Raw genomic sequence first — 16,063 nt, forward strand, 5'->3', positions numbered from 1 at the left:
GCCCACATGATGTAAAACCCTTCTTTACAGATGTGCTTTAGGTGAGCAGGCATGTACTAGTTTGTGTTAAGAATGATTAATGTTGATATTTCTAAAACTGGCAAAATGCTTTTCAAATAATACAGTGTTCACTCCTTCCCTCACTTAGGTATGTCATTCATCTCTGGGATCTCAACCATGAAGGTACCTGGGAAAGCAAGGGAACGTACGTTTATTACACAGACTTCATCATGGAGCTAATGCTTTTGTCCCTGGATCTGATGCATCACATTCACATGCTGGTATGCATTGTTAACTGATAAATCATGGCCTATATAGAATGGGAATAATATAGAACTGGCTTTTATAGAAGTGTTTAAAAACACCTTTATTGTTACTATTTATGACTTGTTACATCCTGCATCCTTAAGCCGTACTAAAGAAGGGTTGTGAGCATGTGGGGAGAGAACTGTGTGGGAGAGAACTTCGGCTTTGATTGCTATTTTTGCTGCAGTATTTCCTGCTGTAGAAGAGAAGAGCCACTTTCTCTTCTGGACTCTCTGATTGTGGGACCTGCTGTGGTTAAAACAGCAAGCGTAGCTCTATTTATGGATAACACTGCTGCTTTTCAAAATTAAAAGTTTTTCCCAAGTGACACATAATTGATATCATAATACATTTAGTGGCAGCCCACCTTGTTATAGCCCAGAGATGGAAATAGGGTTCAAATTTTACAATCAATAACTGGCTCAAAAATACTTTCTCTGTAAATTGCGGGGGCCTGCAGTGGCCATAATCTTTGTTTGGGCCTACCCTTAAAACCAGCCTGAAACATGGGACCCATTTTTACCTTCTCTCGGAATGACCCCTTGTGTCACTTTCAGCCCTACAATTCCGTGTTTCTATGCTGTTGTCATCCTTAATACCCGGGGGGGGGGGGGGAGAGAAGCCCAAACTAAGCAACACTCTGAATGAGAACTCCATGAACAGCTTGTTTCTAGTAAACTCCGAGAGAGTGCTGTGGCAGCTTTTAGGATGTGGCTGCATTGGGACTTCAAAGAGAGAGCCATATGCACAGCAGGCTAATTTCTGGCATTGTCTTTTTATTGCCTGGTGTGTTACCATGCCATTCATGCCATTCTCTTCTTTCTCTCCCTGTCCACCCACACCTTCACTTATGTGCTGCTGGATTACTTAATGCTCTTTTAAACATTTGTTTGGAAGCTGTTTGGCAATATCTGGTTGTCGATGGCCAGCCTGGTGATCTTTATGCAGCTGCGTTACCTGTTCCATGAGGTTCAGCGCAGACTTCGTCGCCACAAGAACTATCTCCGTGTGGTTGGAAATATGGAAGCAAGGTGAGCAAGTTCCTCTAACTGCGCAAGACTAGGAGAGAGTCCAGTCTCACAGTCTTCTCTTTTAGGGTTGTACCCAGTGTTAGTCATGCTCAGAGTAGATGCATCGAAACATGACCAACTTAGGCCCATTAATTTCAGTAGGTCTGTTCCGAGTAAAACTTAGTTGGAGACAACCCTTAATTTCCTTGCCGTCTGACTGTTACAAAACTGGTTTGCAAGGAGTAAACTTGCTGATCTTCACAGTTCCAGTGATGATATGGTAATTTATTACTTATACCACGCCCAACTGACTGGGCAGCCCCAGCCACTCTGGGCAGCTTCCAGCATAATAAAAGCACAGCAGAATGTCAAACATTAAAAATCTTCCCAATAAAGGGCTGCCTTCAGATGTCTTCAGAAAGTTGTGTAGTTAATAACAAGGATAGGCTTATTATTACAGTGGTGCCCCGCAAGACGAACGCCTTGCAAGACGGAAAACCCGCTAGACGAAAGGATTTTCCGTTTTGGAGGCGCTTCGCAAAATGAATTTCCCTATGGGCTTCCTTCGCAAGACGAAAGCCCATAGGGAAATCTCCGGGACAGCGGGGAAGCGCAGCGCGTCTTCCCCACTGTCCTCGGACTTCCTCCGAAGGCTGGCGGTGGGGCGGAAAGCCCTTCTCCCTGCGCCAGCCTTCGGAAGGCTCCTCCGAAGGCTGGCGGTGGGGCGGAAAGCCCTTCTCCCCGCGCCAGCCTTCAGAAGGCTGCTCCGAAGGCTGGCGGTGGGGCGGAAAGCCCTTCTCCCCGCGCCAGCCTTTGGATGGCTGTCCTGAAGACTTGCGGTGGGAGGAGGGTTTTCCTTCCCACCGCCAACATTCAGAATGCTGTTCTGAATGTTGGCGGTGGGGAGGAAAAACCCTCCTCCCACCGCAAGCCCCGGGAACAGAGGAGAAGCGCTGCGCCCCTTCCCCTCTGTTCCCATACCTGTCCTGAAGGCTTGCGGTGGGGAGAAAAGCCCTTCTCCGCACTGCCAGCCTGGCAAGCGGTTTCCATAGGAACGCATTAATTGATTTTCAATGCATTCCTATGGGAAACCGTGCTTCGCAAGATGAAAAACTCGCAAGAAGAAAAAACTTGCGGAACGAATTAATTTCGTCTTGCGAGGCACCACTGTATTATTCTTCCTTATCAGTGTTTCTTTCAAGGCTGTCACTTGGATGATTAATTTCACGAGTCTTAATTGTTTTCAAATCAACTGGGTGGTGGCAGAGTGGGAGCCTGAAGCTCCTTAGGGTCTGTTGTAATGACCAGCCATGGCTTGGTGTTATTTCTGAAGAGGCCCTTGATGAACTAGCTGAGCAGGTATTTTGAGTCTCCCAGTTCTAGCATAAATAGGCACTGAAATGGCATCCTCTTCAAGTTGCAGTTTGCTCCAATGGCATTTTGGTCTAGCTAGATACCGTAAAGAGCCATATGCTGATGGTGGTGTGACCATCTTGGCTGTCTCTTGGTCCCAGACCCAGGTCATCAAACCGTCACCTGTCATGAACCACCATTGTCAGGATTGTCAGCAGAAGCAATGTTCTATGCCTATGATAATATCTTATTCTCTTGTTAATTATGCTGTTTTAAATGCACATTTTATGTTTAACTTCCTTTAGTAATTTCTACTTATGAAACATTAAAGATAATTATTTTTGTTAACTTTGCTGTGTTAAATGTGCATTCTGTAGTTGCCCTCCTTTTATTTTGAAATCTTTATGATAATACATTAGTTTCCAGTTAATTACATTGCTTTGAATGTATACTTTTAATGGTATTTGACTTTCTTCAGTAATGTTTTATCTGAGGTTTTAATGTCTTGTAAACCGCTGTGAGGTTTTTTTCTTTATAAAGTGGTTTAGAATTACTGTTATTATCAATCATAACCATAATCTTCATTTCTCTTCTAGGTTTGCGGTGGCAACACCTGAAGAGCTGGCAACCAACAATGACGACTGTGCCATCTGCTGGGATTCCATGCAAGCTGCACGTAAACTCCCTTGTGGGCATCTTTTCCATAAGTACGCACCTGGGGAGCAAACCAGGGTAGAACAAGTAGTGTGCTCTAATTGTCTGTAGTTAATGGTTGAATCTCACTAGACACTCATTTTGTCATTTTCATATTTTTTTTTTTTTTAAGAAAAACAAATTCAACACTATATATACTGATTTTCCTTGTTAAAAGTCATGGAGGAGTTGCCTGTCCTGTTCTGGCTGTACCCAGTGTAGACTGTGACATAGGAATGTAGTCTTCTAACAGAATTCACGGGACAGAGTTTTTATATACTTATCCAGGACTGCAAAAATTTGTTTAATGTACAGAAGCCAACATTGATAGTGCAATCTTCTCAGTACTTTAAAAAATGCACATTTCCCCCTCTACATCTTACATAGTACAAGTGGTCTCCAACGTGGCACATCTCCAGCACCTAAATACTTGCAGCCCAGATTTTCAACATTGTCAATAACTTCAGGTCGGAGATACAGTTTTAACAACTCTGGAAGGCTGTGCATAGTCCATCCTACCTTGTAACCCTCACAAGGTGGTTTACAGCAGTCAACCAATGTAGCTGCTCAGCCACACTTAATAACAAAGTCAGCAAATTAATGGTTAAAACCTTACCTGACCTCATATCAGATCATTCTATGTCTGCATGTAAGGAGCGAGCATGTTGCTTGATTTGGTATTCATGAAATATTGGGATTTCAAAAGGGCTTAACATTCTGTTGGTTATCAGACTTGTGTACCATTTCATGCAATGTATTCCCACCCATCCCCCAGTACATTTGGATACGGGAATAACGCTATTTACCAAGGACATACACACACCCTTCTGGTTTACAGTGCAATCCTAACCTTGTCTGCTCAGGAGTAATTCCTATTGCATTAGATGGGTCTTACCTCCAGGTAAGTGTAGTTAGGACTGCAGTATTAGATTTTTAAAAACTGATTTATTAGCCACATTCATGAAGGATAGGGGTTCTTCGCCAGGTTCTGCTGAATGCCTCTTGCTGGAGGGGCAAACTTAATGGCAGGCTATTGCCATCATACCTTGCTGGTGGGCTTTGTGGAAGCCTTTGTCTGGCTACTCTTGGAGGCAGGTTGCTGGACTGGGTAAACATTGAGTCTTATCCAACAGGACATTGTCAGCTTCGCCTTTGAGCCAGTGCCAACGACTGGGCTCAACCTCTTCAGCCCCGACTGGGCCAGGCGAGCTGGAAAAGCACTCCCAGAGACCTTCCACCTCTTTGTAGTTGGCTGGTTCAAAAACTGCACCAGAGTTGCTAGTAACAGCAGCTTTAGCAAACTCTTTGGAGAATCGTTTAGGTGATATGGCCTTTGTAGTTCTTTTAGATCTGTGCAAGACTCTCTGGTCCTCTGGGTCTGGTGTCTCCTCCTCCTTGGGAGAATGATGACCTAAAGTAAATGAAGGTGCTGTGTCTGAATCAGTGTCAGACTCATCTGAGGCTTTTGGACTTTGATAATCTGTGTCATCATCAGAATCTATGTTGGCATCAGCATTATCATCAGCAACAACAGAATCTGCCTCTTTCTTAACTGCTTTTGCACCATCATCATCTGAAATGGGATGACATTGAAAAATGCAAACTCTGTCCCATTTTGGATTACAATCCATGCTTCTGGTCAACCTAATCGCTTTTGTGTCAGTGATTAACACACGATAGGAACCCTTTTCATATCCCAGAAAAATACCAGACATGTCTTATGCAATATATGAAGTATTCCTTGATAGGTGTGTCATTTGGGTTGGCATCTTTTGGCAGTTGCTTCTACTTATGTCATCAGTAACAAACTGGAGGAGAATAGAAACCAGGGACTAGTTTGTTGTCATTCATTACAAGCTGTGTCAAAAGTATTTGTCAACGTTTCAAGGAGCCTCTAATAAGATAATTAGCCACTACCAGCAGACACATTTACTCCTCTGAGAAACTTGGGCCACACCCCTTCAGAGCTGCTTTTCCACATACCTGAAAGGGTAGCATTGCTTTTCTATGAAGCCAGCTTATGCTTCAAATTATTGGGTTCTAGTATAATGAAACAAGTGATTTTGGTTGCCTTAAGTCACAATATGCCTTGAGAGTGGGGTAGCATGCTGGTTATAATATGAGAAAAATGCTAGTCAACCCTTTTCCTTATCCATCGGAGCCCACACATTTTGGCCTTGGTCACTCCTACTTTGAGAGAATGTGGTGGCTAGCATATCTTGGCTGCAATGCACAGTGCATAGGAGTCTAGAATAACCTATTAAACAATTATTTGCATTGTAGGTGGCAAGTCAAATTTCAGAATGTTATTAATGGGAAGCAACTAGTGCAGCAGTAAGTCTCAAAAACAACTACCCCAAAAGGTTGCACCACCTTAAGTTTGTTGGTTTTCCAGGGGTACCATAATAATTATGTTTAGCCTGGAGGAGACTGAAAGGCGATATTATGGCCACCTTCAAATATCTAAAGGGCTGACACATGGAAGAGGGATCAAGCTTATTTTCTCCTGCTCCAGAGGGCAGGACCTGAACCCAATGGTTTCAAGTTACAAGAAAGGAGATTCTGTTTCAGCATCAGGAAGAACTTTCTAAGGGTAAAAGCCATTCAGCAATGGAACAGACTCCCTCTGGGTTTGTGATGGACCCTCCTCTCACTGGAGGTTTTTGAGCAGAGGTCAGGTGGCCATCTGTCAGGGATGCTTTAGCTGCGATTTCAGGGAGTTGGACTAGATGACTCTTGGGGTCCCTGCCAATTCTACAATTCTATGACTCTATTCTAAATTACTGCATATTCTTTTTCTTCTTCTGAGAGCAGATGAACATTTTGTAGCTTCTTCCCAAGAAATTTACTTAAACCTCTCATTTATTGGTAGCTCATGCCTGCGCTCCTGGCTTGAACAAGACACTTCCTGCCCTACCTGTAGAATGTCCCTGAATATCACTGACAATCACCGTGCCAGGGAAGATCACCAAAGGGAGAACCTGGATGAAAATTTGGCTCCTGTGGCAGTAGCTGAAGGCAGACCTCACCTGAACCAGCACAATCACTTCTTCCACTTTGATGGTTGGTTTATTTGCCTTTTACTAGTTGACTTGGCCTGAACATCTTTGTAAATGTAGGATTCTTTTTTCTTTTCTTTTCTTTTCTTTTCTTTTCTTTTCTTTTCCTTTCCTTTCCTTTCCTTTCCTTTCCTTTTCCTTTTCCTTTTCCTTTTCCTTTTCCTTTTCCTTTTCCTTTTCCTTTCCTTTCCTTTTCTTGAGAAGCTGTACCTTCCCCCATGAATAGATGAAACCTAGATGAAATAGTCCCTGTGTGCAGCAGGAACAGGCTTTTGGGTTTCTTTCAGGATAATTGTTTTCTCTTCCATGGATGGGAAGGATGAGTCACATATGCGGGGAAGAGTTAATCCTTCCCTGTACACTGTCGCCCCTGCTGGAAATACTCTCATACTTCACCTTTAAAAAAAACACACCATAGATTGGCTCCAGTTGCAGGCTTCTTGAAATCTGCCTTACTGTGATGATGAGGAGTAAGAGTAAGAAACTGTCTCTGTGTGTGAGAGAGATAGAGAGATTTAATGAACAAGTTTGAAGCACAAGCCAGCTCTGCGTGCTGGGCACCTGAAATGTTGCCAAGAACACTCACTCTATCCCTGTAGTACTTTCAAAAGTTTGATTTTTATACTATGTGCAGATTATGTTTAATCATATATAACAGTGGCTTTTCAAGAAAGGAAAATAAAGGGGAGGAGAGAATTGATAATGCTCATGACATCTATTGAACCTTGTAATAATAATTAAGAACTGAGGAATCATTAAAAATATAGACAGAATCTTAGACGATTGGGGTAATTACTCAAAAGCACATTTCACACACCTTAACGGTTGCTTTCTCTTTTCCAGGTTCTCGCATCGCTAGCTGGCTGCCCAGCTTCTCAGTGGAGGTGATGCATACCACCAGTATTCTTGGTATTGCGCAAGCAAGCAACTCTCAGCTCAATGCCATGGTAATTCCTATTACTATTTTGCACACTGCTCTGTTTATTCATTTATATGTCACCACCAGTGTATGTGCTGCTTTAGAGAGTAAGTGCAAAAAAAAAGTCCCAGTTCCAAGGAACATAAAAACAAAACTTCCATCAGTGTGGTGGTGAAGTCAAGGAAAGGAAGAGAAAAAGGTAACTAGGGACGAAAATGAGCAAATGCAGTTACATGTACTTCAGACCCATTTTCATTGAGAATGGAGAACTAAGTGTTTAGTCAAAGACATTGTGGAAGAAGTGAGTTTTGAAGAGAGATTTGAAAAAAGAAGCACACACTGTTTCAAACATACACTGTCTATCTTAATAAACTGTGATTAGATAATGAACATGAATGGAATGAAACCACCATTCTGGATTCTTTTGTGCTCTAGTAGCAAAAGCCTGACCTTTTGAGATTTTAAAGGCTTTGGTTTACTTTAAAGTTTTATAAGGTATTTAGTGTGCCACAGTTGGGTCCCCAGATGGTAACAGTGGATACATTTTCTTTTTTAGGCACATCAGATTCAGGAGATGTTTCCTCAGGTTCCTTACCACCTCATTCTGCAGGATCTGCAGATGACGCGTTCTGTAGAAATAACAACGGACAACATTTTAGAGGGGCGTATTCAAGTGCCTTTCCCAACACAGGTTGGTCAAACGTTACTGAGGCAGTCGGCATATTTCTAGTAGCAATCCATCAGCAGCAGACCTGCTGTGTTTATTTTGCAACATTAATATTGTGAAATGGTTATCCTGATGTTTAAGGTTTTTTTTTAATGTGTGTGTTATGTTTAAGTCAGTGTTACGTCAAGTAATATTGATCTATGGACTTAATGATCATGAAAATCGAAAAAATGATTTTATATAGCTTTTGCTGCATTGTAAAATATGAACAAAGAGGTCTATCGTAGCCAAAAAGGCCCCCAGAAATTCTTGTGGTACTTCAAAGACTAACAAGCTTATGTCACAACTTTATAAGGTGCCACCAAAAAAGTCTTGGTTTTGTTTTTACATTTACTTTGTCTAGTTTTCAAACTTCTGTCAGTAACAACAAGGAATGGATGAAAAAGCCCAAAATTCCTTATTATTCTTTTGTCTACTGTGAAATTGTTTATATGGCAGCCTCTGCATATTGGTTACATTTGGGGTTTGCATGTTGGTAATTATTTTGTCCCTGAGGATGAATGGATAAAAATGCACCTCTGTATGTTCTGTACTTGAGTTGAGATTTTGTTGTCATTTCATCAACTCATAAGTCTTAAATGACCACAGCTTTTCTGTAGCACTTTTAATATGCAAAGTTCTTCTCAAACCCATATGCAAGTCAAAATCCCTGCAAAAAGTAGCTTGTTCCCATTTCATGCAGGAGATCACAGTTTTTAAGGAATCAGATATTGATGTGCTGTCAAAGATTGACAGATGAAGCCTAGTTGCTAGATTGCTGCAGGATAGTCTGTTGAAAATAAGATGATTTTATGGATTGGTCTATTTTCGTTTTATTGATAGGATTTTAAATGAAGTGTAGTTCTTACTAGTAGGCTTTTGTGTCTTTATTTTATTTTTATTATGGTATTTATTACCTGCAATTCACCATAAAGTTCCAGGGTTGGCTACAATAACATAATCATAGAATTAAAAGCAGGAAAAGCAGCTTAAAGGTAAAGGTAAAGGTACCCCTGCCCGAACGGGCCAGTCTTGACAGACTCTGGGGTTTGTGCGCCCATCTCACATCTATAGGCCGGGGGCCAGCGCTGTCCGGAGACACTTCCGGGTCACGTGGCCAGCGTGACAAAGCTGCATCTGGCGAGCCAGCGCAGCACACGGAACGCCGTTTACCTTCCCGCTGGTAAGCGGTACCTATTTATCTACTTGCACCCGGAGGTGCTTTCGAACTGCTAGGTTGGCAGGCGCTGGGACCGAGCAGCGGGAGCGCACCCCGCCGCGGGGATTCGAACCGCCGACCTTACGATCGGCAAGCCCTAGGCGCTGAGGCTTTTACCCACAGCGCCACCCGCGTCCAAGAAAAGCAGCTTACACAATGATAAAAATAAGTAGTTAAATTATTAATTCATTTGGTATTTGTAATTTATTTTTTTAAAGTAGATAAATACAACATATATAGAGAGCATTACAGAATTCATGGACAAGACCACAAATCTTACAAATGTTGAGGTTACATTGTCCCATTAGTGTTTCATAAATGTGTGTATTAAATCTTATTTATTTCACCCTTTTTGAGTTTTATGCTGCATTTTTAATTGCAGCATATGGCTGAAAGAGGCTTGCCCTGTGACAGCTAGGTTTTGAACATGGGTCCACCAACTTGCCCTGCAGCATAAATTCTTTAGAAAGATTGTTTGTGGGGTTTTTCTTTTCAATTCATATCAGTTTTGTCAGTTTTATTTATGCTTACAGCGTTCAGATAGCATCAGACCTGCATTGAACAGTCCCCTGGAAAGACACAACACTGATCAGGAGGACACAGAAGAGGTTACTCAGGTAAACTTGGCAAAAGGAAAAAAAAAAAAGGTGCATCATAACACAGGGAAATTTGATAGTGTAATGTCCACAAACCTTGGCACGAAGTCCTCACAAGAACTCCTGGTAGATATCCTTCTGTAGCTTTGCCACTAGTGGATTTGGAGTCTTCATTGCAAAGAACATCTGTCTTAAAGGTGCAAGTAGGCTGCCATTTGTAAGCATAATTGTTCTGGGTCTGACTATGGAGTCTTACTTGCATTTCTCTTGTGTTTTGATGGGGAAGGGATCTGGAGAAAAGGGAATAGTGTTTTTTGTAATTCAAAGGCCTCGAGCAGTTAAGTCAGGGATAGCCAATGTGGTGCCTTCAGATGTAGTTGAACTGCAATTCACCTGCTCCCCATCCAGCATGGTCAGTGCTAATGAATAATGGAAATTGTAGTCCAGCAATATCTGGAGGGTGCTGCATTGGCTATTCCTGAGTTAAGCTACTGGCTATTAAAGGGGATACATGGAGGTCTTTGTTCCTCAAGTGGTGGTCTACTGACTAGAAGGAGGATTTGAGCTGCTCCAGCTTTTGCCTTTCCCTCATTTATTTTTGAAAAAAAATATTAATAATTTAGTACAAAAGTTTAAAAGGACACAGAAGGAAGTTATACCTAACAAAGCCATGATACTTGTGCAACACCTTCTGCTTGTACAATGGGATTTCCCCCTCTCCCCGGAATGTCTTCAATAGTAAGATGTCGATTAGTTTTAACATAGGGAAGACATAAGGACAAGACTGTTTTGGAACATATTGTTCCAGTCCATTACAGATACTTGTAAGTAAATGTGTGTGTTTGTAGTTCAATGCAATTCCTCATAAAGTAAAATGATTTTTACCCAAGTGTTATTTGCCAGAGACCCTTAAATCCTTCTGGTTTCTCTTGCTTTTTCCCATAGGACAATATACATATGTAGTGGCCATAAGTAACTCCAGATCAATGTTAACAGTCCTTTTCAGAAAACCTTCCACATCATCATAATGTAACCATAATATCAGATGTCCTGTTATCATCTATTAGTCCAGTTGTTTCTAGAAAAAGTCTATGTGGAGGGAGAAGTGTTCTTTTTCTTCTTTAGTAGTTTATGCTTTTGTTTTCAGTGTGCATTCTCCACAGTATTATTCAAAATAACATGTGTGAAAGGATAACTGTCTCTGCCTGGCTGTCACCTGAATCTCTACCCCAAATGTGCTAAAGAATAGTGCCTTCACTTATTTCCTTCCACACATTCACAAATGGGGACAGGGAGAGCAGGACTGCACTTTCTAGCCCCATCTTGATTGCTCTCCTGGTTCTGCCACGCCAACCCAATCTCCACATGTTCATCAGATATCTCCCTTCAATGCCTCCTGTCAGACATGCAGAAGTCTGGATAGCAGAGCCAGCCAAGGTAGCGATGATGTGGTAATTTGTTCACGTGTGTCTGGCCTTGGAAAACCCATGTTCCAGAACAGAAAAGAATTGGCTTTGACCCGGAGTCTTTGGGTGTGGGTGCAGGCCAGAGCTTTCCAGACTTTTCACATTGTTGACACACTTTTTAGACATGCATCATTTTGCAACACAGTTTTACTAGCAAGCTGGAGGTTAAACTAACCCCTTTCTAGTCCTGGGAGGAGTGTGGGGAGTGTTTGCGCGACACACCTGCAAACTGCAGCCAGCACACTAATGTGTTGTGACACACAGTTTGGAAAGCTCTGGTGTAGGCCTTCCTGGTTTCATCTGTGTTAAATGCATGCTTACCCTTCCACATGTTGTACATGATGCTTCTCTTTTTCTTGCTGCTTCTTGTGTAACAGGAGTTAGTTAATAGGAAAATATTTTGTGTGTTGCTGAAGTTAGTCTTTGGCCAACTGAATAGCTGCCTCCATTGTAGAAGTGAGTGACAATGAGCCATGAGCATGAGAAGTATCCCCTTGGCCCCAGCCATCCGGTCTTGGATTACCCATCTCAGTGGTATGAAACCTCAGGCCCTCCAGGCCTCTCTGGCCCTTGGGACTTTGTCTGTGCCACACCCCTTCCTAAGTCTGACACACCTGTTTCTGGCTGTCCTCCATGCCTTCCTTTAGCACTTTCGCCTGGCTGGAATGTCTCTTTATACTGTGGCAGTGCTTCCTGCTTACCTGGATGGAGGAAGGAGCTGTATGTTTGACTGGCTTTTTCTTGGCTGGAACATAAGCTACTATAAAAAGAGTCACATCTATTGCCCTGCCTGCTTTTTGCCTCTGGCCTCCACTCACCACTAGCATGTGGCCCCTGAAGGTTGCCCATCGTGGAAAGTGGCCCTTAGGTTGAAAAAGTTTCCTTGCCCCTGGCTAATGTGAAGACAACTTCCTCCCCCCAAAACAACAACAACACTGTAGCATATATTTTTGGGAGAGAGGCAGCCTTTCCATTTACTTTGGCAGTGTTTGCACATCCTAGCACCTCAATAAGATGAGCTTAGTTTGGACCTTCCCAGTTCTTCTGGTAATGTTGTATTAGATTATGGAGATCTGTAATTAATGTGCTTTCCCCAATTTCCTTTTGTATGAAAGACGGAGAGAGACTCACTGGAACTCAACTCATGGTTGGAAGACGTGGCAGAGTTCAATGAGGCAGAAGCAGAATCCATTGAGACAGAAGACTTTGAAGTGAGAGGGAGCCGGTTTTCCAAGTCAGCTGACGAAAGACAGAGGATGTTAGTACAGCGGAAGGAAGACCTTTTGCAACAAGCTCGCAGGTGTGTATGTTTTGTGGGTTACGGTTACAAAACGTTTAATGTGCAAAAGCCCAGGAGGAGGATTTGAGGAGGTGTTTAAGGGAAAGTCATTCAGAGATCTTTTGCATATCTAGCTGGCTACCTCTCACTGATGCAACTTCTCCTTGATCGTGATGCAGTAGCCTGTTTTGTGTTGCCCAAGGGCAGGGATGGTGAACCTGTGACACTGACTCTCCGAAGTCCAACAGCTTCCATTAGTTCCCGCTACCTTGGCTAGTGGTCACAGATGAGGAGAGTTGCAGTCAAGCAGCATGTGGAGGGCCATAAATCCCCCCCCTCTCTTAGTGGCTCAGAGGCAGTTTTGGAGTGGTGCAACCGGTGTGGCGGCACTGGGTGCTGTGCTGCAGGGGGCGGCACAACAACGCTGTAGAACGGAGTGCGAGAGGTGGGGGCGGTGTCAAATTTTAATGTTGGAAAGGGTGCTGCTGAAATTTGAGACCCCAAAGTCTGCCACTGAGTAGCTGAATAGTGCTGGCCACATGACTGGGAGTTGGACTGGATGGCCTTTTGAATGCTATCAGAATCCAAGTCACTAAGGCAGAAGGAGCCGGCTGGGTGGCTCTCCCAGACATAGCAGGCAGGCGAGGCCGAAGGTGGGAACTGAACTGGGGAACAGAAGGGGATCTGAGAATAACAACACAGATCTGTCTTTATGTAGGAGCAGAGCATTATCTGATAGCATTCAATAATTCTTTAGGTCTCATGGTCACTATCAGCTGCTCATGTAGGGCTGTGCTTATGCCACCATGAGTGGTCTGAAAATGATATTGAGCACAGGATTCAATTCTCTCCGAATATCAGCTTTCATTAACGATAAAATGTACAGAGCTTTTTATGGCTGAGAAGAAACATTTTCAAATGTCTTATCATCACCTCCTGAAGTATTGAATGCCAGAGGTGTGGCTCAACATTTCCAGTTGTTCAGGATGAAGCTTCAGAGCTTCTGACATCAATCAAACTAGCAAAACCAGAATAAAGTGGTCAACATAATAAGCACATATTCAAAATTTGCAAAATCCACACAGGCCACAAGATCCAGCTTTTCTTGGTGCATTTTTTTTGAAATGTGTGTTAAGACCTTTCCCCTCCTGCTTGGAAAGGTTAAATGCAAACCAGGCAACCTCTATATTCAGAGTGAACTTTATGTTACTTTCCCTTCAGCCATCTAGTTTTTCTCCCTCCAGGCGTTACCTCAACAAAACCTCTGATGATCCTAGCTCAGATGACTACTTGCAGGCTGAAGGAGCGACTTCAGACCCTATCACCCTGCGCCGGAGGATGTTGGCTGCTGCAGCAGAGCGAAGACTTCAGAAGCAGGATCCCTCTTAACACTTCCTGTCTCCTCCTGTTCTTTTTCCACACAAGCAATGTTTATGCCATCCTACACTCTCCCTGCCCACTAGGAGGGTCTCTTCAGAACTCAGCAAATGTGCCGAGGATGACTGATCTGGCTGCATCTTCACTGTATAAAGCATGTGATATCTAATAAGTGTTTGGACAGCTGACAAATTAACCTTTCTTGGGTACTTTTTTTGAGTGACACACATTTTCCTTTCCCCCACCCCCTTTGCGAACAAAAAATGCAGTCTTTAAAGCCCTGGGCATGGTGTGCTGCTTAATGTGAGTTGCAGAGGGACAGTGGCTGAGAAGCGCCAGGTCCATTTGCTGCTTATGTGCACTGACCTTGCTGGCACGTCCCATTTAAGCTCTTTAAAGTGGAAACTGAACAAGGAATGACAAAAGCACTCTCCTAAGTAAGCAAGCATCACTGCCGAGTCATTGCATGTCTCGAGAACGACATGCTTAAAATAAAAGAAACACATTTGGATGCTTTTGCAGAGTCTTTTGGACAAAACTGGCATTTCTAAGTGTTGGAGCATGGAAGTGGAGTGCACCAACAGGAGGAGACATCTTAAAGAGTGGAAAATGTTGAGCTAAGTTTTAGAACAGTGGCCCCCAGACAGACAGTGTGAACATTCCTGGATTATTTTTCTACCAGGAGGCTGGCTTGGTTTTTAATGCATTTCATTGCTAGTAACAGACATGTGGCCAAGGGAGAAGCACCGGAAAAAGGGGCATGAGCCCCCAGCTATATTTGGCATCTTGATTCAGCATTTCAGTAAGCAGGCAAACTGGGATGGTCTCATAGTTTGGTGTCAGAGGCCATCTGCAGAGAAGGCTCCATTCAGGAATGGAAGTTGGCTGCTATTTGAGAGGCAAGGGAGCGCGCAAAAGTATCTTTATTTTTGTAATCTCGCATCTGGCAATACTCCATATGCCCATTAGCTTAATCAGAATTGAGAGAATTGAGGGCTACTAGATCTTAGGCTAGGTGTGCTCAAACTTTTTTCTTTGGTATTGTAAAACTCTGGTAGCTGTATTAGAGATCTCTGGTCTTAGGTCCGTAAATGGGTTTTATGATGGCAGCCAAGTAATTTTTAAGTGTTTGGCGAGTATCGCTATCCTTCAGAAGGTGCCCAGTATTTTAAAAAATATATTGCAAATTATCTTGTTACAGCAGGATTTTAGTAGGGCTGTGTACCAGATTTGGCCAAGGTCTGAATTCCCGAGTCAAATCAAGCCTATTTGGAGGAATCCTGGCTTCACTCAAGTCAGGTTAAAATAGCACTGATCACTACAGGTTGGGTTGAATGACCCACAGCCATCCAGGGCTGCTGGGGCGGGGCATCAGGCAGGCAGGAAGGGGCAGCGCGAGAAGAGGTCTGAGAAACGGCAAACAGGAGAGGCCCTCATCTTTGTGGGAGATAGTGGGGGGGTCTTTCCTGCCAGGCTGTTCCTTATTTTCACCACTGCCTCTTCTCCATTCTGCCACCTGAAATACATTGCGTAGGATTGGATAATCCTGTGTAATGACTTTTAGGCAGGAGGATCCCATCTTGTGCAACGCTGCTCCTTTGTGTGTGGCTCCCATTCGATGCAGGGAAGCTGCTTTTGAAGGAGCAGCACCATGCAGGATCAGATTCTCCTTAACAGCTCAACTGATCCTGCCACCACTTGACTGTTTTTTTTAAAATAAGGTTTTAAAAAAACCTTAGCCCCCCCTCCCCCATTACTTTGGGGACAGATCCAGGGTGGAGTGGGCAGTACAGATGAATTGGCTCAATCTGGGAGCTATAGGGCAGATGGAGGGCAGTCCGTGCACAGCCCCTGTTTTTAGAATATTTGAAGGTGACTATAAGAAAACTGAATTGTGTAAGTGTTAAGTGAAGATAACTTATTTCAGTAACCCCCTTTGGGAAGCCTTACCTTGCAATGCTGTTAGTGAACTATGGAAGAAGAAAGAAAAGATTCTTGTGATTCAGTTTTGCTTAGAGCGCAGCTCTTTGTTTTTATTGTTTTTAAAAAAGGAAATAAAATTCTTGATCAGTGTTGGAAA

General features: G+C 43.1%; 1 protein-coding gene across 1 annotated transcript in view; it reads left to right on the forward strand.

The window, feature by feature from the left end:
• The window catches only part of AMFR (autocrine motility factor receptor), a 35,560-nt gene extending 19,497 nt beyond the window's left edge, over positions 1-16,063 (forward strand). Inside the window, exons 6-14 of the mRNA XM_082232334.1 lie at positions 149-281; positions 1,204-1,337; positions 3,266-3,376; positions 6,235-6,425; positions 7,265-7,368; positions 7,897-8,031; positions 9,799-9,882; positions 12,443-12,627; positions 13,851-16,063. Of these exons, the coding sequence (XP_082088460.1) occupies positions 149-281; positions 1,204-1,337; positions 3,266-3,376; positions 6,235-6,425; positions 7,265-7,368; positions 7,897-8,031; positions 9,799-9,882; positions 12,443-12,627; positions 13,851-13,995 (1,222 nt within the window). The 3' untranslated portion in view covers positions 13,996-16,063. The remainder of the gene's footprint in view (positions 1-148; positions 282-1,203; positions 1,338-3,265; positions 3,377-6,234; positions 6,426-7,264; positions 7,369-7,896; positions 8,032-9,798; positions 9,883-12,442; positions 12,628-13,850) is intronic.

The sequence above is a fragment of the Podarcis vaucheri genome (genome assembly GCF_965113315.1).
Source record: "Podarcis vaucheri genome assembly, chromosome: 7".
Classification (NCBI taxonomy): Eukaryota; Metazoa; Chordata; class Lepidosauria; order Squamata; family Lacertidae; genus Podarcis; species Podarcis vaucheri.